The following is a 27280-nucleotide window of genomic DNA, read 5'->3' on the forward strand; positions in this document are numbered from 1 at the left end:
GAGTTTGACTATATCTTTGGTTGTTATACTATGGTTTCTATGGTTGTTATACTCTTAACTGTGATATTACTACTATGATGCAAGTTATTTCAACTGTTATGTAATTAATAGTAAATGTATGATAGTCTTGCCAGAACGGACCTCAAAATGAATCTTGAACAAATATATGTCATTGAGTAGAGGAAGGTGTGTGGAGATTTCCAGGACACTCTGGTGAAATAGCTGTGTCACGTCTCTTTCCTCTCCATTCCACTATTGTTTGACTTCACTTCATTCACTCCTACTGCTGATATACCTGACATATTGCTCTGTGCTCCTGGCGGTCCCATAGGGAGTGGTTCTGCCCATTGTTGAAGACCTGAAGATAACTGCTGAAAATTGCCTACTCACCTTTTCAACCCTACAATGTCCACAGTCCTTACCTATAAATGCTACTCCTAGTATTACTTACATTATATTTTTGCTAATACACCATATTCTAAACTCATTTTCTTTGTTTCCTTTAGTCTCTTTCTGGTTGCACACTAATAACTGTTATCTCATGTGAATTTTTTAAACTGAGAGAAAATTCTGTGCATCTCAAACCTTCATGTTCTTTCTGTTTGGTTCTTGGTGTGCTGTGTGGTGAAAAGAAGAAGAAAAAGAAGAAACTCCGGATTTTATTTTGCTTGAGCAGAAACAGAAACCGTTGTCTCTACGGTGTTTATATTACAAGATGTTACTAGAATTAGATTCCAGTCATAATATATTTAACTAAAACTGAAGCTTATTTCCTGCTCTGGGTTGTCTGAGTGTGCATTATCCCTACCTTTCCCAAGGTCTTGGGGGTGTCCCAGCCTCTCTTCTCCATGGAAGGTGGAATCTGGTAGATCTCTTGTGTCTGGTTCAAAGAAGGGGGCACTTGGTATATATCCTGTCCGCCACTTGTGGGTGGTACCTGGTATATCTCCTGGCCTGGTGTGCCCATGGAGGGTGGCACCTGGTAGATCTCCTGTCCAGCTGGGTGATATTTACCAGCACCTTGTTTTTGTGTGAGAGGTGGAGCTTTGGGCTGGGTTTGTGGAGTCTGGGGCCCAGTGGGCACTTGATACAGGCTGGGTGGGCTGGTACAGACTGGGTGCATGGCTGTGTACTGAGCGGCAGGTGAAGACTTTGTGTAGGCACTAGGTGGAATGCTGAGGTGGCTCTGAGATGAGCATATTGGGGAGCTGGAAGACTGGTGCTGCTGCTTGTCATACATGCCTACCAGAATCTTGAGGCGGTTACCTGGTACAATACCCTGGCGCCCGTGCAGTGAGCAGAGCCACCAGCCATCTAGGCCTTGTGTGTCCCGCTCCAGCACTGTCATAATGTCACCCTTCCGGAAGGAGAGCTCATCTGGAGACTCTGCCACATTGTCATACAGAGCCTTGGCCAACACATTCTGCTTGAGAGAGAGAGAGAGAGAGAGAGAGAGAGAGAGAGAGAGAGAGAGAGAGAGAGAGAGAGAGAGAGAGAGAATAAAAGTCGACAACACACTCATTAGAGCATATTTTGATTTGCATACATCTTAAACCAACAGTGACACCATAATTGTTTATCCGTGTTTACAATATTTATTTAGCCATTGCCGATAGCTATAAACTATATCTTAAGTAAAATATACAAGCATCAATAAAATAAAGAAAAGGTTTTCTCAGTGAATCCATTGGACATGTTCAATTCTAGATTCATAAAAAGGTTCAAGAAGGTTCAATGTGAACAACATGGATCAACATCTTTAGGTACAAACTATTTAAAAATGATTTTATTAAAACCGAAAAAAGCAAAACTTTGCTTTATATGTGTATGTATATTGAAAAATCCCATTTGGAATGTTTTTCTATTGTTCCGTACTTAACTGTAGCTAAACAAATGTTTCATCACAGTTTGTAGTGACACTGACACTACGTCACAATTAGCAAGTATTTTTGGATGGCATTTTCTTTTAACACAAATGGAAAGACAGGTGTATATGTTTGTATAAATAAAAATGGCATACTGTTTCGTGGCATACTGTGAGCATCTCAGAGACTCTGCCTTCCACAACAAGGACTCCATCTGTCCCAAGTCTTAAAGAACCACCCACAAGCACTGCCAGCCATTTACACTAAACAAATGTTTGCTTTCAGGCCCCCCATCAGCAGTAGGGAATGGTATAGCCTGGCACATGTAGCATGCCTCCCAGTGCTCAATGTGCCCGCTTAATGAGCTCCAGTAAACACCAATGACTCAAATGGCCCTCTACCTCTGTCCTCCAGCCAAACAAACATGTGATTAGCTAATTGTGAGGCTGTCCTAATTTCAGATTAGTTAACAATAGCTTGAACATTTGTTAAGGTCTCTAGTTTTCTTTTATGGAGTGGAAGAAGAAGAGAAGAGACATTCACTTTCAATGAGTCTCTGTCTGTGCAGTGATAGTCAGTTCATTCACTAGTCAGGCGATGTAACCTTCAAAATGTTTGCAGCTTGTAGAGTTCGAGATTAGCTTGTTAACCTCCTGGCATGGGTAAGGGCAGGAGGAAAAACCTTTTTTACACTTATCATGCCTTTTTCACATTTTGTCTTCATTCCTATGACTCATACTTTTCCACAGACAGAATCTCCTTATTAGCCTGCTTCTCCCAAGACACACACTCTTCTCTGTGCCACAATAGTGAGTGGCAGTACGTGAGTCAGTATTCATGAATGTGATCTCAATACCCAGACTGAATGCAAGTCTCCTTAATTTGTGTGTGTATGTTCGAAGAGATCTGCGCTTACAGTGGCAGGGCTGTGATGAATGCTGGGTCTGTGTATTGCGCTGAAGAAGTGAGGAGAAGCGCATGCAGGCCATATCTCAATGATGAATGCACTGCTTGTTTTGCCAGACTCACTATGGCATCTCCCTTAGGCCTGAGAGCTAAATAATAAACCAGAGTGGCTTACTGCCGGCTAGCAGCTGGATGAGACGTCACCATCCAGGCCTGGCACACACACATGCACACACACACACACACACACACACACACACACACACACACACACACACACACACACACACACACACACACACACACACACACACACACACACACACACACACACACACACACACACACACACACACACACACACACACACACACTAATGCCAAAATAATGAGAAGCTCTCAAGACTAGTTGAAAGAGCTCTTTGACTCGCCAGGCTTTCTCCATGGAGACAGTTTAAAGCACTCCGAAAGCTTTTGTACAGGAATTTCAGGTGCATTTTCTCCGACAATCTGGATTAATTTTGGGAACATTGCGAAAATTATTATTTACCACTGAAATATTGGTAAGATCCAACCCGGAAATACTTGTAGTGTGAAAATAATGCCTTGGGGCTAGATAGTCTTTCTTTCTTTGTCACAGTATCTATTTTTTTTATTTGTATCGTTTTACATTCTCATAGAGCTACGATTTGTGACAAAACCAGACATTTGTAACTTCCTGCCAGAAGAGGAATCCTCTTGGGGTTCATGACATCACAAGGAGCTGAACTTTGTCTCCATTATTGAAGCTTGCCAAACTTCTACTCGGTCTACTACTCTCTCACACTCCCCAACAATTCCCTTACTGTTTCTCGCTCCCCCTTTCTGAACACAGGAAGTGTTTAAGAAATGATTTAAATGTCATTATGATCGACTCAGTGACACAATGACCAAGTGTAATCTCATTTGAGATTCGTTTTTATGGCATTTGCAATAATGCAAGCACAGACTGAATAATAAACACACAATACTATTATGTACCTTGTGCAGCAGAGACTGTGTGGAAGAGCACAGCGATTGGATTTGCACTGCTCTTGGTGAAAAACTCAGAAATTTAGTTGATAAAAAGAAACAATGTGAGATGTGTGCAAAATCTTGACCAATATCTGACCGAATGCTTCTCTATTTCTTGATTACTAAAGCTTAGTATGTACATGCAAGGAGAGAACAAAAGGAATGAAATGAATAGATAGAAATGAATCAATAGAGTAAATTCTCGTCCATTTGCATTTAAAAGGATGATATAGCAGAATATGAGCAAGATATTAAGAGCAGTGCAGGGTCTGAGCCATGAGAGAAAGTGAAACAGGTCAGTAATGTACAGAAGTAAATATGCCATAGGATAGGGGGTGCAAAGATTTGGAGAAAGGGAAGGAAATGGGATGTATGGGTTTTTTCAGTGGGAAGTGAACAGGAAATAATGTAGCAGCTGGTGGAGCGTGCTCGGTGCAGACAGGTCAATGGATGGGGACTTTTTTTTTTATTATTGTGGGGACCTTTGGATATTTACCCATTAGCTAAAAGCTAAATGAGCTAAAAGCTTTAAGTGTAGCATATTATGCCCATTAATAATTATGTTATATATTATATAGGATAGTAAGACAAATCTGTGTGTGTGCATGTGTGCGCGCGTGCGTGCGTGTGTGTGTGTGTGTGTGTGTGTGTGTGTGTGTGTGTGTGTGTGTGTGTGTGTGTGTGTAATATATATATAACAGCTTTTTTCTATATACTTATAAACAAAACCAACCATGATAATTGTTAATTAGTCTTAATTGTTAGTTAATAGTTGTCATTTTTAAGGTTTGGTTTTTTGGCTAAGGAGTTGGGTTAAAATGGCAACAAACTGCCGATTAGCCTGAGGTGTTAATCAGACAGTGACTGATGGTCACCTTACTGTTTTAGGGAGTCAATAATTAGGACTGGCACAGTCTTGGTGATTTGTGGTTTGTGTGTGTGTGTGTGTGTGTGTGTGTTAGACTCACACCCACAAAGTGGATCATCAAGATGACAAAGGTGAGCCTGAACTGAAAAACCCATGTGTGAGATTTTTTAGCATGTAGGATGAGTTAAGACTAAACCCAAGAGTGCGGGGAAAAATACATTTTTAGTGTGTAGGTGTGAGTAGGTATGTGTGTGTGTGTGTGTGTGTGTGTGTGTGTGTGTGTGTGTGTGTGTGTGTGTGTGTGTGTGTGTGTGTGTGTGTGAGAGTGTGAGAGAGAGAGAGAGAGAGAGAGAGAGAGAGAGAGAGAGAGAGAGAGAGAGAGAGAGAGAGAGCATGTCGAAAAATGTAGAAGAAAAGAAAGAGGAGCACAGACAGTGACTCGCTTTTGGGTACACCAACAGATTTAAGAAATCTAGGAAGTGTGTATGGTTTTTTTTTTTTTTTTTTTAGTAAAATCTCAAGTCTAGGCACATCTCTGCATTCCACAACTTCTATCCACCTCTACCTCCATTACCCCACATTTTGTTTTTTCATACAGCTCTCTTACAGTCACTCACTCACTCACTCACTCACTCACTCACTCACACACTCACACACTCACACTCACACACACACACACACACACGGTACGTCACGCACTGTCTACAAAAACCACAGGGATTCATTGCTCACTAGACAACAAACAAATGAAGACACAAAAATACAGCTTTTAACAGTCTGTCTTAAACCCAAGTATCTCCACACACATAAAAATACATTTCGATACACTGAACACACTCAAAGAATAACAGTCTCACTGGTGAGGAGTGAATTATCATGCCCTTCCTGCTTTCCTTGAGGCAACAGAAAAACAAAGGCAGCACTCCGGACACTCCTTTCCTGCTAGGTAAGTGAGGGTGTGAGTGTGTGTGTGTGTCACTCATAACAAAACATCTCACATTCTTGTAGCTGCAGGCCACAGTCAAGTTCTGGCTTGCTGCCCATGTTTGCCTTACTTTACTAACACAGTGGGTGTTATTTGGGTGATATACATGCCTGGAAGCCTCTAAAACACACTACACTAGATCAACTTTTTTCCTCTGCTTTTAAACTTCAACTTAAATAGACTGGCACAAAGTGACAATCCATGGTGGATATTAGTGAGAAAAGGAAATCTTATGAATACGTTTGGACACCGTAACTGCCAAAACGTTGCCGTATCGGTCTCTTTAGTTTGAGATGAAGCAGAGGGTAAATAGCACTGGTGCCACTTTCACTGTGTAACCTAATATTCTTAATTAAACAGTTAGAAGTCATCAATATATCGATGAAAGAAGTAAACTAAACAACTAAACTTAAACTAACCATGTCATGTTCTAATGACTGGCTGTTACAGTGAACAGTGAATTTAACAAGGCTCAGTGACCACATCATGACCCGAAACGGACTGGCAACCCATTCAGGGTGCATTGAATAAATCTGCAAGTCATGCAAGGTGGATTTCTCCTTTTGTGTAACTTTAGGACATGAAAAACAACATACAGAATCAAGGACAAAGCATTTTGTTGTGTTCACAATCTCTTCCTGAGCCCTGAGTCAGAGTCATTCATCATGACATAAACATGGCTGGAATTCTGCCGGTTATTGATGATGAATCCAAAATGTATGTCCTAAGATTACAGCACGTCACTGTCTTCGGCATGTCAGCGTGATCTTGGTCCAGTGTTTCAGTGGAAAAAAAATTCTGAATCAAATAACATAAGGCAGTTGTCTAATCTTTTGTAATTCATAGCTTTCCTATTACACCACTAACAGCATGTACAGTAGCTAGATCCTTCTTAAGCTTTTGCATTCTAGTTCAACTAGGATTGATTGCTTCAGTACAGTAGATTAACTTAAGGCTATCGGGTAAACAACTATACGAGTTACGCATTGTTTCTTTCTATCTATAACTCAAGTCACGCTAAAGTAATCAAACATTCCCATATGAAAGAATGACCCTAGAGCTACTGCATATACACACAAAAAGACTAAGCCTTAGGTGAATATCTGTTACAGGCAGAAATCCATTAGCTTTGCAATCGGTGTGCTATATCAGATCTCTCTGTCTGTTCCTCTGACAGAAATGGAAGGGGAAAGAAAACAGACTGAGACTGACATAAATGGATGTAAACTGAAAAACAGAGTGTGATATAGAAAAAGTATAAAAAGGAGTCGCATGTTTTGTGAGCCTAAACTTTAGTAAAATAAATACTTCATTGTCTTAAACACACAAAGTCATAGACCGGTTATCTACATAATATTTTACTGTGGCTTCCTACAAAAAAAAAGTATAAATTGTTGTAGTAAATCCCAACCCAAAAACATCTCTTTTTCTAAGCAGCACCATGACACATTTTTGGCTGTAGACTTGCCCAGGTTGATGATTGAGCAAGCACCGTATCTATATTTGTCCAAGACATTTTACTCATAAAAATGGCTTACAACATGGCTTAGTCACTGCTCAAAGCAGAAACATCTAGTTAAATTACAGCTAGAACAAACACATCTTTCTATGAGTCAACAAGCAAAACTTCCCAATGAGTAAATGCCATCTATTAAGAATTTTAGACCAGCCCGGTAAAGATGAACTGTTTTCAGCTCAGAATTAAAGAAGTCTGTCTACTGGCATTAACTAATAATGATGGAGTCTGGTCTGTCAGACCCCCAAGGAGTTGGGGAGGTGGGGGATTCTACCCTCTTAAGCCCCAGAGGTTGTGCATGAGTCAAGGCTGAGTCACTGGGAGAAATCATTCTGCACTGCGGGAGGTTAAAAGTGCCCCCTCTCTCTTTCACCATTCTTACTCTCATGCCCACCGCTGTACAGCACTCTTTATTTAGATGCTGATTCAGGATCAGCATGATGAGCCAAGTTCCATCAGCTGAGGGGGGTTTAACTAGTTTCTAATGTTGTGGGAGCTACTACTAAACTAAACTGGCTTTATCCTGAAGTAACTAAGAATGAAAAAGCATAAACACAACTTGCTTTTAGTAATGGAAAGAAGAACAGTCTAGTCACATTTGTAAACCGGAAACTCTTTATTTGGATCAAGCTAATTTTAGGACTCTAAAATTAGCTTGATCCAAATAACTCAAGAATACTTTTGATTCTAGATGCCCAAACAAAGCATTATCACACTTTAAGAAGTCATCAATGTCACTGTGAAAATGTGAATGAGAAATATTCATATGCCATGCAGGGGGTCGGTCCAGGCACGTAGGGAGCAAAGTCCTCCTTCAATGGAACTAGGTCTGATTTCCAAATACCAAAGCCTTGTGTCATTCCTGCCCTTACAAGCTAAGTGCATGCCAGCACTTTCAAACAATAGCAAGGAACAGACACTGCTTGCCAAGTCTCAGGCCTGGTCTACGCAATCCATTTCTCCCTCTCTCTCTTTTTCTCCATCTTTCTATGCACTTGACATCCGTAATAAAACCTTAATCTTTCAACTTTCTCCTGAGTCAGCAGTCCGAGCACACCAGTGGCAGCGCAATGTCTCTGTGGCTCTGGCTCTTTCCTATAGGTACGGTCTGCTTGAAACTCTTTCTCGTAAGCATTTCAGCGTAGTCCTATTGAGGAAAAGACTGCTGTAAAAACAATAAACGAACAGAGGTACTTCTGCATGTTTATTCACTGCTGTGACGTTACTCTTTAATTACAGTTTTTGGGGGTTTATATACAAGTGACTTAAACCAGGATGTGTCGGGTCATATATGGTTGTTCCCAGATCCTCACACAGACGCAGAATACACACACACACACAAAACACACAATCAGACCCCTACCGAGTTGTGACAAAGGGAGGTAAAATGAAAGAATTTAGAGTTCCTTTCTCCGAGTCTTTTCACACGCCTTGGTCTGATAACTCCCCGTCCTCTTCCACAGCTGGACTATTTCTTCCAGCCAACTTAAGAGCAGTCACACAGTACTGAGTGCAGCACTTACACACATATAACACACACACTCATTCACTCACCAGATAATTCATTTTTAGTCCCACTGTGTGAGTCGCTGGGACCTCAGGCACCGTCTAACAGCCCTGAGATTTAGGCAACAAAAAAATAAATAAATCCTTCGGACTAACCACCTCCAGTCCAAACTTCCCTGTCGTCTGTGAAGGTTAAAAAAAAGTCAGAGCAAACTGTAGCACATCGTCCTATACCGTGATCTCAGTGTCCAAGAATGAGAGTGTCCTATATAGTTCTCTTTCTCACTCTTTCTGTCTGTCCTTTGCTCTCTTTTTCCCTCCTTCCCTCACTCCCTCCCTTGCTCTCAGGCTTCAGTAGGAGGGCAGATTGTAACCTGACACCATCCCGGTTCTGCCTCAATCCTGACATTTCCTTTCCAGGATCCTATTGGCTGAAGAAGCTCTTTTATGTTAATGTCTTACACTTTCTCAGCCTGTAAGGAATGTTTAAGGAACCTCCATGTAGACTCATGAAGGGAAACAGACATTAGTTTTTCTTCTCTCTTGTACACACATACACACACATACACACATACACACCTCCCCCTACTACTACTTTGTCTGTGTCTTTTCCTTTAACCTCACAAAATTCCTGTCTTTTCTCCGCTGTTCAGACTCTTTGACCAATCCTTGTGTCATAAAACTCCTCAGTTCTACTGCAGTTATCCCAAAACAATGAAAAAAAAAAAGATCATTGAATATAAAATTGACTGATATGAATGAAAAAAAGACAACGTAAAGTCATTTTAAGCGATAAATATCTCCGGCAAAGTAAGTAGCTCTAAAATCTAACTCTGTACTATATACAGTGCAAAAGAAGTTCGGCTACCCTCAGGACAACATTATATTTCTAGATGTTCTTGCATTACAATGTTATAATACGTTATTATATAAAAAATATGGCATCTTTGCCTCTAGGAAAGGGTTCATGTTCATGTTAACATATTAGCACATCCAGTTCTTCTGAAGATAAGTTATACTACATCATTTTTTCACAAAAAAAACATTTGTGAAAAACAAAGTTTTGCAGTAAATACAATTTCATAAATACAATTTCTGTTTGCTAACAGTTTTTACAATGATTTCAGGACAGTCTTCTCATTTTATACATCCATAAACCTCCATATTTCAGTAGGCCAGTTAAACAAATGAACATGCTCATGTTTAATACTTCGCTGCAAATCTCTTGCACATGATTGCTGCTCAAAGACACAATATCCAGCTGGGATTCTCTAGTTGCTAATAATGGTTTTCGTTTTCTTGCTATTGCTAAGCTCGATGTTTGTAACAAATACAGTCATGTTATGTAGGATTCACTTTTAGATGCTTTGGGAATGTTCTGTAGTCAACTTTCTCGTTGCCTTCTAAAGGTGGTAATCCGCGCATGACATCATTGTCCAACTCTCATGCAAGGGAGGGTCCAGGTCAAGAGGTCAAACTGGGTTCACCTCTCACACAATCAATATCACTGAAAGGAAAAGTGCAACATTTAACGGAGACATGTGGTGCCTCTATCCAGACAGACAGACAGACAGACAGACAGACAGACAGACAGATAGATACTGATGATTATGCTGTTGTCACTGCCATGTTATCTCCCCATGAACCAGCCTTGTAGTGAGAAGAGCGATAGTGAGTGAGCTGATGAGACAAAAAGCAATTCCTTAACCCTTTATCACCTATAACATCTTTAAATTGCTAATAGATGGTGGTCACAGATGAAGAAGAGTGGGAACCGTTTACAAGAAGTGAATCAAGCAGAATTTAAATGGCTGGAAATAAAGAACATGGCTGATCAAACATAAAAGGAGGGCGCTCAGTTTAACACACTCCAGAATCCAGAGCGTTTTCTCCTGGGATGTTAGTGATAGCCCCTCGTTCTCTCTAGATCTCACAGAGAGCTGAGCTGTGACCAGAGCTGTCTGTCACTTATGTAAGTGTGTGTGCATGTGTGTGACTGTGTGTGTGGGTGTGTATTATGTCACCACAAAGATTACACTGTCATGTCAGGCACTGTTTCAATTAGCACCCCCTTTTTCAACCATCCTTCATCAGCTAATGAGACCTACTCCTCTGAGACCTGCCCACCACACCTCTTAACTAGTCAGTCATTTCTAGGGCCAGATTAACCTCTCCGACCTCAACCACACCTGACAGCGGCCATGTAAAACACGCATAATATTATCAGCCTGTTGTACAGTATATGTGACATGACTTTTCTTCTTTGTCTGCAGTTCTGAGATTTCTTGTGTGTGTGGTGTGTGTGGGACAGTGGGCTCATTGTGTGTGTATGGCCCAGTGTCAGTTAGGTCTGCCTGCCAGAACATTCCTCACACCTACACACAACTCCACTCCATACACACACACTCACTCGCAACACCAACTTAATCACAGGCCCTTCCAGCACCTATCCATCCTGGCACAGTGTCCACAACACACACCTGCAAACAACAACCAGAGCTGACCCAGTCTCATCAGAACCGTTCACTGCACCAATGTGGGTCATGCTGATAGAATATGGAAATCCCATCTGCCTCTGAATCCAGGTTACACTTCTATTTTCTCTCGCTTACCCTCAATCCACCTCCTTCTGGATGTTTCCGCACCGGGACGCTGAATTCCAGCACAGTCTGCAAGACACAACTCAGGGAGGTCAGTAGGGCTGCTGGAGCTTGACGTGTACAGAATATGTGTTTGTTTAGAACAAAGAGGCAGTGTGAGATGACGTCTCATCTATCTCATAACCGCTAATAGAGAGAAGGTGGTAATGTTTGACATGGCAGGTTAGTGCAAACTGCTAGGCTAAGCAGTTCACAATATTTACAAGGAAATGCGACCCTTCTAGTGAATGTAGGCTATTCCTTGATAAAATAGTTCTAGTTCTAATTAGTTCTAAATCTTGTTTGTAAATGTGTTCTGACAGGCTCACATACTAGCTCCATGCATTGTTAATACCATCTGACATAAATGATGCTGTTAATGTGAAATTATTGTCAGAATAAAACAGCACAACAGCAGCCGGCTCCTGAAGGAGAGAATCCTCCTGTTTTCTGCGGTTTTGACTTCAGTGACAAAGTGAAACAATGCATATCCTTGTTTTCTGACATCCGCCCCTGGCCAACAGCAATATTCATGCAGCTTTGAAGGACACAACAAGAAAGGGACTCTGTGTTTAGTGAGACTGTCAGTCTCATTCCAAAGTCCGTATCTTGAGCTGTTTCATCTGTTTATGACAAAGGAAGTGAATCTTCTGCAGCACTCTTACAAATACACAAATGACTGCACTCTCACAAATCAAAGTAGCATTTTGCATTCGCATGCAAAAGCACAGATGGACACGGACACACACACACACACACACACACACACACACACACACACACACACACACACACACACACACACACACACATATATATCCAGCAGACATTCCAGCAACAGTTGTGGGACAACCATTTGTCCTGTAGGGTCTTACATCAAAGACATTGACAAGCTGACTTTTCCACACTGGCATGTTGCCCAAACTCTGTCTAGGGACTCTTCCATCCCAAAGATAGACATCTCTGGCTGCTCATAAACAGGAAAAAACAAAAGCCTAGACTGGCATTTAAAATTACAGATCCCATTTACCCCACATCTGACACAAATTACAATTCCCATATATAACTTTGTTTATTTGCATATTTATTAAAAAATTGTGCACTCATCTGCAGATCATACTAAGAGTCTGAAATGATTAAAAATGGCAAAAGTGGATCAGTCTCTTTTTTTCACTTTAATCAAAAGTAGGGCTATAGATCTCTCTCTCTCCCTCTGTGTCTTGGTGTGTATCTCTCTCTCTCTGTGTAACACATACAAACACACACACACACACACACACACACACACACACACACACACACACACACACACACACACACACACACACAAGGGAGCACAGTATTTTTTCCTGCTTCTCTTCAATAAAAAGATTAGCTTTAATGTGGCAGGAAGTAAATGGTATTATCTGCAGCTAAGAAGAACTGGAAAGCTGATTGGGTTTGCATAGTAAACTCAGGGTACTCTGGGGATATTACCTGTGTGTGTGTGTGTGGTTCTCATAACCATAACACACATGACATAACACACATGACATAACTCATGACAGTGTGAAAAACACCTCTAAGGCCGCTATCCAACCCCAAAAAGCAGAACGTAAGACAGTGTGACTGCACTAGATTGTGTTAATTTTTTTTTTAAATCTCAATTTGCATTGTTATAGAAAAGTAGATCTACCACAATGAAAAACAAGCAAATGAAGAATAAACAATTCAGAGATTTAATCAATAAAGCAATGAATGTAGATTAAAGAAAATTAATCCATGTACACAAAATAAATCAATAGGAAAATCTGACTCCAAATTGACCACAAATTGTAATGAATCTTTAAGAAAATCTTTTTATCTTTTTTTTTATGTAAGTTATCTTTCTGTCTGCTTGTATCCTTGTTTATATATGTATTATTTATGTCCTTATGATAATGAAGCGCTGTCAATCCACAGTGTCACAGGGTCACACATTGCCTATGCTGATCGATATCAGGACATCATCTGTCATGCTCCAACACTGGTTGCTCAGAATAAGAGAGCACACTAATGACTAGATAGGCATTCCTTTCGTACCCCAGAGATGATGATGAGGATGATTTAGCATCAGGTTTCACATGAGATCTAAGCCCATGAGTTACGGCAAAACAGTTGCTATAGAAACACATTGATGTGTCATCGATGCATCAGTGGTTAAGGTTTGATGTTATGTGTGTCGGTAGACTACGAATGTACAGAAAGCACTCACACCTTCAGTGAAGAAACAGTGGAATCAAACGATGCAGGCTAAAACCCAGGAAGCATTAAATGCATTACACACTGGAGGCATGTATCACTAACAAGTAGCTGTGCTCATTATAGCCTGCATCTACATAAATACCTAAAGGAATAAATAAACACTAAATAGAAAGCAGGGGAAATATTACAGGAACATGTTTAAAAAGAGAAATATTTGTCTATTTTTTTAATCATGTCATTAAATGAATAATAATAATAACAACAAGAACAACAACAATAATAATAATAATAATAATAATAATAATAATAATAATAATAATAATAATAATAATAATAATAATAATAATAAGACAAGTTAAATTATGTTAATGAACATAAAACAAGTGGTAAAAATCTAGAAACAAATATGAAAATGATTAATAAGCAGTTTTTTTCTTTGTATCTCTCTCTCTCTCTCTCTCTCTCTCTCTCTCTCTCTCTCTCTCAGACAGGACTAATCCAGGGAGATCTTATGAGATCAGCAACACGCCCCAAGGTTAGCATAAACAGCAACAGTGACAAATTGCATAGCTGCCCTCAACCACGATGAAACAGACTTCCATGTGATTTGACGTCAATCCCCACACAATTAAAACAATAGCAAAAATCCTACAAAATCTGCCCTCCGACATTTTCCCCTCCCCCACTAGCAGGAATGCTGGAATGCTGCATGCAAACGCCAGCACAAACCCCCACATTCCAGCCAGGGCTTTCAGGAAGGGTATCTTTCTTTTTCTTACAAAGCATTCCAAGGAGCCTATTTCTGAATGGAACAGTGCTAAGTGTGTACATGAACCAGGGTCACCTCTACGACAGCTAATAACATTAGTGAAGGGTAAAGGCCTGTCTGGCTATTGTGTAGGAGCAGGCATCAGACATTAGCTGATCAGTAATTGTGCTATTGTGCACCCGCGCATAGCCATTTTACAATTGGACAGGTTAATTAAGATCTGAAGCCATTTCCTACAACACTTCAAATAGGTGAAAAATTCCTTGTTTAATTGGAAGCAGTCAGGCACTAACTATAATTAAATATCTACAAGGTAAAGAACTTTAGATATGAGCAGCTGAATTATTCTCAAGTCTACAGTGTAAGAGCTATTGCATATTTGTGTGTGTGTGTGTGTGTGTGTGTGTGTGTGTGTGTGTGTGTGTGTGTGTGTGTGTGTGTGTGTGTGTGTGTGTGTGTGCAGCAGCTAGTTTTAATTTCACATTCATTGTTTCAATACACAATATCAACGCCTCCTGTCTGTGTTTCATCTCTGATTGCAAGTGAAGTTCAGGTTAGATACAAATATGAAGCACCCACACACTACACCCTCACACACTCACAAATACGCATACACGGCAGTTTAATAAACCTGGCCTTGGTGTGTCAGACCCCCAACACAGGAGTTGAAATTGAACTCTGCTGGAATTCAGATGTGTAAGGAGATATCTGGTGTTTACTCCTGCTTATAACGGTGTAGGATGAGACTGGAACCATTCCGAATGGTTGATAATGAGGTTATATTTTGGAGAACATGGAGGCACTGCAGTAAAGACCTGGGAATGTTGGGTATTAAAGGACATGAAATTCAAGGGAAGTTATGATTGTGATTTTTGTTGTTGCTGCTGGACAACTGAAAAAGCCTCCTCCAGAAACATATTTGAAATAACCATAAATATAATTGAATATTTTGTTTAACCGCGTTCAACTGTTATCTACCCTTGAGATTGCCTTGGTATGTGTGAGCATGATTATATGCTTATAGCATATCTAAAATAATTTGTTCTCTGCCCTTGAGTGTAACCTTAGCTCTCATGTCCTGGACATATGTTGTGTAGGGTAAGAACCAAACACCTCTCAGTGGTGTTATTATAAGCCAGCCAAACCTGGAAATCTGTTAATAAATGGCATCCAATACATAGTAATCCAGTACAGAACAACAGAGGCACACACAATATGTACAGTATTGAAGACATGTATGTTTAATGCTGTTTCTATAAAATACATTTCTACATTATACAATTGGACTTGGTGAAAATGGGTTGGCAGCATAAACTCGCTACGGCTGTGTGAAACTATGTCAGGAAGTCAGAATAAAAATATTTTAAGAGTAGAGGTCAAGAGTCGAAGGTCAACAATGAGTCACATTCCCTCCACAAGCTTATTTCTCTATTCCAAATCTGATACAATCGGTACTTTTTGCCAGAACCAGATTCAAAAAAGGAATTCCTTTCTAGACAACATATAGCAAGATTTGGATTATTACAGAAAACAGTCATAAAGGCAAACAGTTACACATGTGCTGGAAGTATACAGGATATGAGATAAGAGCACAGTGTAAACACGAATCATCAGTTGAACACATACACAATCTTACACAGATTATAGACTTCATACAAACTACAGGAGATGGATCACATGTCTTAAGGTCATGACACACCAAGCCGATGTAGATGAAATAGTGCCTACCGAAGCCAACTATGGACTGCCTCCTGTCACCTTACATCTATATATGAAATACAACACTGCTGGTTCAGTTCTGTACATGTAGGAAGTTTATAACTTACCATACCAGAAGGCATTAACCTGTATTCTTTTTTAAATCATAAAGACACAATATTGTGGAAAAGACAACTACGATACAAATCGCAGCCATCTACAAAGTAAATAGTCTGTCAAAAGAAATCACCAATGTGTAACTACTGTAAACTATTACTGGTGCATATAAGAATATTTTTATTTTCACTTAGTCATAGCTTCACACGGCTACAGCTAGTTTACACATTCCACCCTGATTGTATACTAGTTACTACAAAAGTATGTGATTTGGATCATGGTCATTTTCATGCCACTGTGAATTTGTTGATCTGTCCAACCTTTGTAATGTAAAAACATAGCTAAATATGAGACACTCTGTGTGGGTTTGCTCTTGGGAGAATGTCTTTTGCTTGGACTAGCACCAACACAGACACAGCACAAATACTACAAGGGATACTTGGCTTAAGGCTGCTTTATACTCCTGTGTTCAACCATCGGGATTTATGGGTCTAATTGTGTTGCACAGAGTCGCACTGATGTGTGGCCTTCCAAAATCCTAACCGCATGTCATGCGTCTAAGATTCTGAATCATCGAAGCAGATTGTTGTTTAGTTCAGTCAGGGAAGTGTGTCCTGTTGCGTACCTGGAAATGACATGAACAGATATTGTGACACTTCTTTTAACAGTCTTATAAATGACTATTCTTTAATCTCACTGTGCTAGAATGAGCACAAACTAGTCAGAAGAAGGGGAAATGTGTCAGGCTGCAGTTCCTCTGCTCACCATGGATACAAAATACATACACACAACTAAATGAGTCTGTTATTTGGTAAGCAAACCTGCATTGTTAAGCCTAAGCAAAAAAAAGGGGGGGGGGGGGGTGTAGATTATATTCTCTTTCAATCTGCAACCTTCGTGTTATTAGTACATCTCTGATTCCAAGTGAAGTTCAGGTTAGATACAAATATGAAGCACCCACACACTACACCCTCCCGCACACACTCACAAATACGCATACACAGCAGTTTATTAAACCTGGCTTTGGTGTGTCAGACCCCCAACACAGGAGTTGAAATTGAACTCTGCTGGAATTCAGGAGATATCTGGTGTCCACTTCTAGTTGTAACGGTGTAGGATGAGAATGGAACGATTCCAAATGGTTGATAATGAGGTTGTATTTTGGAGAATATGGAGGCACTGCAGTAAGGACCTAAGAATATTGGGTATCAAAGAACATGAAATTCAAGAGATCACACACTCAAGATAAGAATGCCCATCCATCCACCCTTCCATCCATCCCCAGATCAGATCCCCAGCCCTGGAGGTGTGAGGCTAAGTAAGTTTGTACCAGCATCATTTCTTGTTAAAGGTGAGACATTATTTATCTCTGTAGAACAAATGCTATTCTAAAATGCTTCGTACACAGCCTCCTCCAGAGTGATACTGAACTATTCATGAATACAACTGGATATTTTACATTAATAGAGGAAAGGCTTTATAAAAATGAGGTATTCCAACAAATTAGACAAATACTCTAAAATATTGTATGCAAACACAAATGTCTGTAATAAAATAATGAAATAACGAATCATTGAATATTTGAGATATAACCTCAGTCTGAAGCCATGAAATACATAAACACCCATGTTGAACTTTGCACCCCAGTGTGGCAGATGAAAGAGAACAAAGTCATTATACCTGATTAATTCCAGCGACCCAGAGATAAGATTCAAATTGATATGTGCATGAAGCGGAGAGATGAAAAGTGACACAGCTGTGCGGCCAAATTAAACCTCACACACATTCATACTCTGTATCAAAGGTAATAATGAATACAGAAACTAAAGACTATCATTATTGCAGTACAACATGTTGCCATAACAAATCCAATACCAAATTTGCTGTTCTTTGCATTGCAATATTGCAAACTGAATATCTGCGCTGAATCTGGTTACTGTTCTTGAAAGATTGTTAAGCATATTGTGCATGGAAATATGGGTTAAGCTACAACATCATTGGGCAAACCAACCATCATGAGTTGTCACTCAAGCCAGATAACTGACATTTTGGAACAAAAACACAAGAACTGTGTTGTTTTTACAACATTTAGAAGACACTCCAGAACAACTTACATTTATCTCATTTATACAAGTCCTGGCTGAAGGTACCAGCAGTGGCATCTTGGGGGTCCTGGGAATGAAACTCTTAACCTTCAAACCACTAGCCCAACACCTCACCCACTTCTCCATACTGTTGCTGCAATCAACAAACTACTGTAATAAATATTATACCACAAATTGTTTCACCATATTCTACTTGATTGTCTGCTTTATGTCTCCTTACATAGAATCAAATGACAAGTAAATAAATCTGACACTGAACCTCTCTCATTGTTGTTCCAGCTTAACACTATCATTGTTTGGAAAATTATGTCACCACCCCGTTCCCTTAAGGGAAGTTTCAGGGGTACAGTTATGTGATATAAGAAGGTTATTTGAGATTTCTGGGTTTAAACTAAAGTGTCAGAGTTTACAGGAAACAGTAATGAATCAGGTGAACTCCACATGGGGCACAGCTAATGTCCCTGCTCAGGGAAAGGCCACCGCAGATAGACGGTGACCTTAGAGAAATGGAGAACATTTTGACATGTGCATGAAGAACTTCTTCTGTTGTGTTCATTATTCAACAATAGCAGAGAAAGAGAGAGAAAAGAGAGAGAGTGAGGTCATGCCCTTTTTTCACAAAAGCTCTGTCCATGACATCGCTGATGTCAGGAGGGTGAGGGGTCAGCAGGGCAAATAGTGTTCTCATCGGCAGTCAGGAGCTGCTTTAATAAAAACATGCAGCGCACATACATATACTGTGTGTGTGTGTGTGTGTGTGTGTGTGTGTGTGTGTGTGTGTGTGTGTGTGTGTGTGTGTGTGTGTGTGACTGTACATATAACAGCCACTAATGAGCAGACAACTATCTACATAGCTCATTTGAAGCCTACTATGTTATTAACGACCGGCAAGCCCATGCTTTCAGAGCCACTGCCTGATTAGTGTTATTCAAAAGCAAAAGTCTGACCAGTAGTTAATAAGCCAGTCACGTCTCTTTGAGCTTAGATGAAGGAGGAAATAGATGGGCCTGTATTGTCATACTGTACATCAACCCTGGCTGAAGTTTGACACAGTCATACTTTCTTTTGACCTCAAAAGACAACCTGGTTGTGATCTAAAAATATGAAGTCAAGCATGTCTTTTTGTGGATAATGGAACCCTCTTCTTTGGAGCTGACCTCTTCCCCTGGAGTTTGCGAAAAATCTTATGAGATAATTGGGTTCCTGGTGTGAGCAATGGAGAAACCAACATGCTAACACCAGCCAGCAGGGGTCACTTCTAACTTCTGACACCTTCTTGTATGTATGCACAGTAGTTGTGGATTGTTGTGGGTATTATGGCCTCAGACTAGTCCATAAAGCTTTAAGTGAAAGTGAAAGTGACGTGACATACGGCTAAGTACGGTGACCCATACTCAGAATTTGTTCTCTGCATTTGACCCATCCAAAGTGCACACACACAGCAGTGAACACACACACACCATGAACACACACCCGGAGCAGTGGGCAGCCATTTATGCTGTGGCGCCCGGGGAGCATTTGGGGGGTTCGGTGCCTTGCTCAAGGGCACCTCAGTCGTGGCCGGCCCGACTCGAACCCACAACCTTAGGATTACGAGTCAGACTCTCTAACCATTAGGCCACGACTTGCCCCTTTAACCAAGCAGCCTTCATGTCTGTGAATTTAATCACACTTACACACAAACCAGCTTTCAACTAACTAATTAATACTGTTTTACAAAATGTCACATATTCAGTGCGAGAGCCTATTAAGGCTGTAGATCCTAGATGAGGATTAGTTTATGAACCCAGAAAGTCTGTTACTGATGGGCTGCTAATTTCCACACACTTTAGGGGAAGCGATTCATCACAGCCATGCCCTCAATTAGAAGTGTGTCAAAACAGTGAGAGAGATAAAGAGAGAAGAAAAGATAAAGAGGAGTTAGTAATCAACACTGCACAGAACATGCTACACTACCATAACACAGTTACAGTATAAGTATAGGTTCAGTCCATAAAACCACATTGTGTTTAAAAGATCCCCATGCCAAAAACAGATTAGCCCAGGCTGGTTTGAACATTACTACACTGCTAAATCAAATCAACTTCAGGCTGATGCAATCACACTCAGAGCTCCCTGTAATGTTAATACATAAGAGAATCAACTCATTTCGCTTCTGTCCCATGCTGATGCTGTACCTACCTCAACCGACGCCCCCTGCAGGCAGTTGAACATTTTACAGAACACCTGGAAGGAGGAGGGAGCAGTGTAGATGAGACACTCGTTCAGACAATCACAAACATGTCAGTCTCCGTCTGAGCCTGCGGGCCTGAAAATCACACTACAAACTCCAGCCTCAAAACAGGACGAAAAATAAGGCTTAGTTTCTGCAGGAACAGAACAGTAGGAGTGTAAGTGTGAAAGGAAAGATAAAATGAGTTTATAAAACAGGCTCAGGCAATCTGAGTGGATCTGAGCTGTGCTGCTGAACAGTAATGAGAAGATGCTCAGAAAGACATTTATATGCAGATATATTCATAGCTGCGTTAGTGTGCAATTTCCACCCTGGTGCATTCTTAACCTGTTGGATCCTGCTGTGCTTTCACAACATGAGGAGTTTTTTCTGAAACTCTCACCTGCTCTGCTACAGATCCAAATCTCATACACTAGCTGCTACTTCACACGATGGTCAAATCTGATCTCCTACGACTTCGTCACCAATTTGTAACCAGATGGTCGACGAAGGCACAGTCCATCACGGTACGGATGCATTTCAGGCCAGTTCATATCTTGTTTTCCTTTCACCTCTTTGGCAAGTGCTTCTGATCACCAACCTCTGTTAAAGTTAGGTTTGTCCCACAAGCCATCAGGATTCTAAACTGTTAAAATTAATGAACTAGTTTCAGACTTGGCTTTTCCCAACTATATAATATTAAATGTTTTTTAACCTCAGTATATAAACACCTCTGTATTTGTGTATGTGTGCATACAAGTGGTGTATATATAGCAGTTGTCTGGCAACATTAACATTCTCATATTCTTAAATAATATTGTATTAATTATCTGCTTTCTCTCTAATATGATTACCGTTTTGTGCAATATTATTACACACACACACACACACACACACACACACACACACACACACACACACACACAGCACAAAGTAGATAGACTGAGTACCCCACACACACACACACACACACACACACACACACACACACACACACACACACACACACACACAGAGCACAAAGTAGATAGACTGAGTACCACACACACACACACACACACACACACACACACACACAGAGCACAAAGTAGATAGACTGAGTACCACACACACACACACACACACACACACTCACACACACAAAATATAATCATGACAATTATGCTTAAAACAATACTTAAATAACTGAAAATACATTATTTGTGTTATAAAATGTGAAAAATATAAGAAGGTCGTTACATTATGCTGACATTGTACAGTTTACAGCCACTGTACAGAATTGTGTTGTGAATATGTCAATATGTGATGCTGGCTCCATACAGGTAAAAAAAAAGGTAAAACAGAAGTCAATCTACCTTCTGTTTGCCCAGCTGTACACCTGGGAGTAATATAAACACTACTGAACCTGTCTGCCTCTTGCTCCCTTTCTATATTCTCAGTCTATTTGTATATTAGACTGTAGCACAATGAGGGCACGCACACTCATATAATCCAACCAGAATAACTAACAAAACACTGATACCAAAATCTTTTTCAGTTGCTGATAAGATGCTTCATGCTGTATGTAAACTACTTTCTATCAATCTGCCTGTCTTGTCTTGTGCACAGGAAAGAAGATATGTGGCACCCACTTTCAGCAACCCACAAAGAGCTCCACAAGGATGTCTGGATCGAGTTTAATATCATAATGAAATGTAATGTGCAAATAATAACAAAAAAAACTGCTTATTGGACAAACTAGAAGAAAACACTGAGGTGTGTTTAAATGTTTTTCCCAGTTTATATAGAAGATATATAAATCTTAGATAATAAACTTGGATATCTTTGTGCACTTTTCATCTCTCTCTGTATCTCTCTCTGACATTCACATAATACCCACTGCCCTGAGGTAATACACTCATCTTAACTGACCAGTAACCGAACACACACACACACACACACACACACACACACACACACACACACACACACACACACACACACACACACACACACTCACAAATGCACACACACAAACCTTAATTGACTTTCATATGATGTCATCAGCCTGTGGGCTATTCATTTCATCTTTTTTTTTCTTCTTTTTTATTATCATTGCAGTGGTTTGGGGTTTGCTTTGTTACTGTCTTTGTAGAGTTTCACATGTTCCTCCATATGCTCCAGCTTCCTCCATCCTCCCATAAAAACCTGTCTGTAGGTTCATTTTTGATGGGTGCTAATTCAAGTGGTTAAGGCTCTGGGTTGTTGTGCAAAAGGTCAGGGTTCAAGCTGCCACTATTGGGCTCTTGAGCAAGGCCCTTAACCCTCTCTGCCCCAGGAGTGCTTAAATGTGAGATATGTTAGGACTTTCCCTGTGCTGAAATGCATATGTGGACTATCTAGGATTCTTTGTAAAGGATTCATTGTGAAAACAGCGCATTCATTCATTCATTCATTCATTCATTCATTTTCTACCGCTTATCCGAACTACCTCGGGTCACGAGGAGCCTGTGCCTATCTCAGACGTCATCGTGCATCAAGGCAGGATACACCCTGGACGGAGTGCCAACCCATCACAGGGCACACACACTCTCATTTACTCACACACACACACACACACACACACACACACACACACACACTACGAACAATTTTCCAGAGATGCCAATCAACCTACCTTGCATGTCTTTGGACCGAGGGAAGAAACCGGAGTACCCGGAGGAAACCCCCGAGGCACGGGGAGAACATGCAAACTCCACACAGTGACGGAAATCGAACCCCCAACCCTGGAGGTGTGAGGCGAACGTGAGCCCCCCCCCCCCCAATTCCTCACAAATGACATGAATTATTGTGTGTCTACATGAGCTCACAGGATGTTGGGCTATTGATATTTGGAGGTGACTATAAAATGTACTACCTAACAGATTTAGGTGATGTCTGGTTTTGACAATGGCTTTGCTGACCCTATTGACAAAGGCTGGAAAGGCCATGAGAGTTGCCATGGCGACCAGTAACAAATGAGGAGAAAAAAAAGAACTTATGTGCTCTAGTTCCACAGATAACTGATAATCCAGTCGACATTCTTCTGCACCCATGCATCACTGCAAATTACACAAAGCACGCTAACTTCAACCTGAAGTACTTCTGACCTCTAACACACACACACACACACAACCACATGCAGGCATGTGTTCATAAAGAACTAAAATATCTGCCCTTTACCACAGACACCTACAACTTGTCCCACATGCAGAACTGCCAGGTTCACATGCACTCCTGTTATGACACTCATTTATCGATGAAATGGTTTGAAAGCTAAAGCAGTGTATTGTGATGGCAAGTGATAAACTGGCTCTTGAGAGGAGCATGGTGGGGAACATAACATAAACATCAGCCAAAAGCAGAGCAACACTAAATACACAGATTGAGTAAGACAGCAAAACAAACATATAGTCTTTTAACAGTCAGTTTCTCATCACAGACTGTTCCACCTATTCCACTTATTCCTTTATGAAACAGTCTGTTCTTAGCCAGAAAATCGGTCAGTTTCAGCATCAAAGTACAGCCGGTCTGGAATTATTGATACCATGGGCTGCCATGACAAAACAAACCTAATAAACACGGATAAAGCAGGCGAATTGTGGGAAGGTAATTCTCGAACAAATTAACTGTATTCAGAGTACAAAGAACTGCTTTACTGCCAATTACAATGAAATGAATGGAAGCTCAATTTTTAATGACTAAACATATGAGGGAGATACCTACTCAGAACAAATAGCTACAAGCAATAAAGCATGTTGTTTATTACAGTATGTTGTCCTCTGTATAAATACTAATAAACTGAACTTCAGATAGTAATCCTCATCTCAGTCTCAGATTCTTTACTCACTGGTTACAAAGCAGCTAAAATCTCTTGTTCATTTTTCTGCCCAGTCTTCAGAATGTTGAAGTCTGAGATCTGATGGCTCTCCACATTTCCATGTATACATATGTTTGGGTAGCAGCTTTCAGCACAAATTCAGTGGGAAAGCAAACATCATTAGCATTGCATTTACCGAACTGTCGTCTTGAAAAGTTATTAAAGAGTTTTGTATGAAGCACTTAGCAGTGAGTAAACAAGATAATCATGCAGGTTTGCCAACAGGATGTCAAAACCTCTGCGGTTGGTCATGTGCCATGTGACTCAAATGGATTCTGTTTTTTGACCTTGTTTATTGAAGAAATGTACAAGACTCACTTAGAGGAAAGAAAGAAAGAAAGACTAAACATTCAGAAAGAGAGGCATCAGACTGATCACGTACTTCATAGAATCAAGATTCTTTAAGGTCTAACGTGCAATGATGAGCGACAGACAAATAATCAGTGAATGGTCCTGAAATACTGTAATTAAAAGTCTAAAAGTGTTGTAAGTGAGGACTAGTGAGTGAGTGAGAGAGAGAAAGTGATAGACCTGTGTAGTGCTCTGTGCTGACATTTCCAGTGTTGAAATAACACCCACTGTGTTAAAAAAAAAAGAAGGTATTTACAGGGTTAATTTGGGTCCATCTGGAAATATTTAAACACAAGGAGCATTAATCCAGCAGAGAGTTAATTCAACACACATACACCACCCTCGCTGTAGGACATACTGACAGCTCAGACGCTATATACAGAAAACATTTGGACAACTTGTCTGACACAGAGCTTTCCCAATTGGCCAGTTATTACACACACTCACACACTCACTCACACACACATTTTCCTTACTGTCCTAAGAATCATCTATTGAGATCTTTACAGTTTTTCTCAATTGCTAAAACACTAAACCCTATTGTCTGAACCAAATGCTCAGTTGCCTGAACCCACTGATTGAATCAATCACTCTTTTGGCAAAACCATAAGCACTTTTCACTTTTCACTTGCCAACACATTTGCATTGTGATGCACCCGTGCTGCATAATGGTGAGCACAGGTGACAAAGGTCAAACACAATTAAAGCACAGGTGTCACCACTTAAACACAACAACTCAAAATTGATTACACTTGTGGCTAATAATGTGAGGGAACATATACAGCAAGCCAGTTCAGAGAGCACTGGTTTGTGAAACCCTACAATGAATAGAAGTCTGAGAAGAAGAGTTTGTGTGAGAGGAGGTCGAGGTGGTCAGCGAAGACAAAGAACAGTAATATCTGATGAAATCAGAGCTACTGTGATTGACCATGTTCTTGTCCATGGTATGAGCATGAGAGAGGCTGGACAAAGGGTACAACCAAACATCAGTAGATTCACTGCGTCCACCATAATCCGAAGATTTAGAGAAGAGAACGGGTAATTACCTTTTTTGACATTATAATACAGTATGTAAATGTTGACAACAATTACTGTATGACATACTATATACTGTACCACAGTATACTGTAAGTAAATATGTTTCAGTACATCACTGTACCAATGTACTGTAGTTTTGTAATGGAGGTCTGACTGGTCTAACTGTTTGTAGGCCTAGTATTCCATGTATATTTTTTGTAACTCCATGTTCTCTTTTTGTAGAATTGAAAGACTACCACATGGGGGTGGGAGAACAGGTACAGGTATGTTCTCACCACACCAAGAGACCCTAATTGTTGATATGGTCCGTGAGAACAATGCCATTAAACTGAGTGAAATTCAGTAGAAGATCATTGAGGGTCATGTAAATTTTGAGGGTATCAACAGTGTCAGCCTCTCTACAGTTGATCTGTCCTCAAGTGCAACAGACTGTGCATGAAACAGCTATACATAGTGCCCTTTGTGCAACTCAGACAGAGTCAAAGAGCAAAGATACCAGTATGTACAGGTTGGCATATATCCAGACACAATGTTGATTACTCTAAGTAGTGATTTACTGTAGTGGCCTAAATCACTTTTTCCGTATCACTCACAAAACTATATCTATTTCTACAGTGGGTTCTTCAACTGGATGCAATGGAAAGACCCCATGAACACGTGTACATGGATGAAGCTGGGTTTAATCTCACCAAAAGGAGGAGAGGCCGTAATGTGATTGGCCATCGGGCCATTGTTGGTGTTCTAGGGCAGCGTGGTGGCAATGTCACATTATGTGCTGCCATCAGCAATCATGGGGTTGTCCACCATCATGCCAACCTGGGGCCCTACAACACTCACCAGCTCCTCATTTTCCTCAATCGCATGCAAGATGCTCTTTTAGGGCAGCAGGATGAGCATCCCTTCTATGTTGTTGTTTGGGTCAATGTGAGTTTTCACAGAGCCATCCAGGTTAGAGAGTGGTTCAATATGAATCAAGGTTTTATCAATCTTTGCCTTCCACCGTACTCCCCTTTCCTAAACCCCATTGAAGAATTCTTCTCCTCATTGCGTTGGAAGGTATATGAACGCCAACCTTACACCAGGGTACATCTCCTGCAAGCCATGGGACTTGCCTGTGGTGACATACAGTAGGTATGGAGGCATGCCAAGCCTGGATACAGCATGCCGGGGGTTTTTTCCCCCGTTACCTGGCCAGACAAAATGTGGCCTGTGATGTGGATGAAGTCCTGTGGCCTGACCCAGTACGGAGACATGATGCTGTGGCTGAGTAATGCACTTATTTGTGTATTTTTGTACTTTTTTACATGGGCTTACTGTACACAAGTGGCAAACGCATAAGATTTCTGTTTGTTTTTACAAGTGCTACGTGTAAATGCACAAGATTTGTTGTCTTTTTGTACAAGTGCTAAATGCACAGTTTTTTTTTGTTTTGCAACATGCATTAAGCCTACAGTGAACAATAAACCTTTATTTCTCCAGCTTCATGTCCTGTGCATTGTGTTTTTTCTATTTTTCTACATAGTGTTTAGTGA

The 27280-nt window shown here is 40.5% G+C and overlaps 1 protein-coding gene and 1 long non-coding RNA gene across 10 annotated transcripts in view; one reads left to right on the top strand and one right to left on the bottom strand.

Annotated features, from left to right (window-relative positions):
- bcar1 (BCAR1 scaffold protein, Cas family member) overlaps positions 1-27280 on the bottom strand; it is a 69838-nt gene that overhangs the window by 19696 nt on the left and 22862 nt on the right. The window contains exons 2-4 of one of the 9 annotated variants that reach the window (XM_047822322.1): positions 20431-20475; positions 11311-11367; positions 809-1423 (exon numbers count right to left, since the gene is read on the bottom strand). In XM_047822322.1, coding sequence (XP_047678278.1) covers positions 809-1423; positions 11311-11367; positions 20431-20475 — 717 coding nt within the window. Of the gene's footprint in view, positions 1-808; positions 1427-8746; positions 9035-11310; positions 11368-20430; positions 20476-27280 lie in introns of those variants that run through there. The other 8 variants (XM_047822321.1, XM_027161700.2, XM_047822323.1 and 5 more) reach the window with 8 other exon arrangements.
- LOC125146188 lies at positions 20494-22478 on the top strand. Its single transcript, XR_007144684.1, has 2 exons — positions 20494-20988; positions 22070-22478. It is a non-coding gene; the product is annotated as an uncharacterized LOC125146188 (long non-coding RNA).

Source organism: Tachysurus fulvidraco, chromosome 13 (genome assembly GCF_022655615.1).
Source record: "Tachysurus fulvidraco isolate hzauxx_2018 chromosome 13, HZAU_PFXX_2.0, whole genome shotgun sequence".
NCBI lineage: Eukaryota > Metazoa > Chordata > Actinopteri > Siluriformes > Bagridae > Tachysurus > Tachysurus fulvidraco.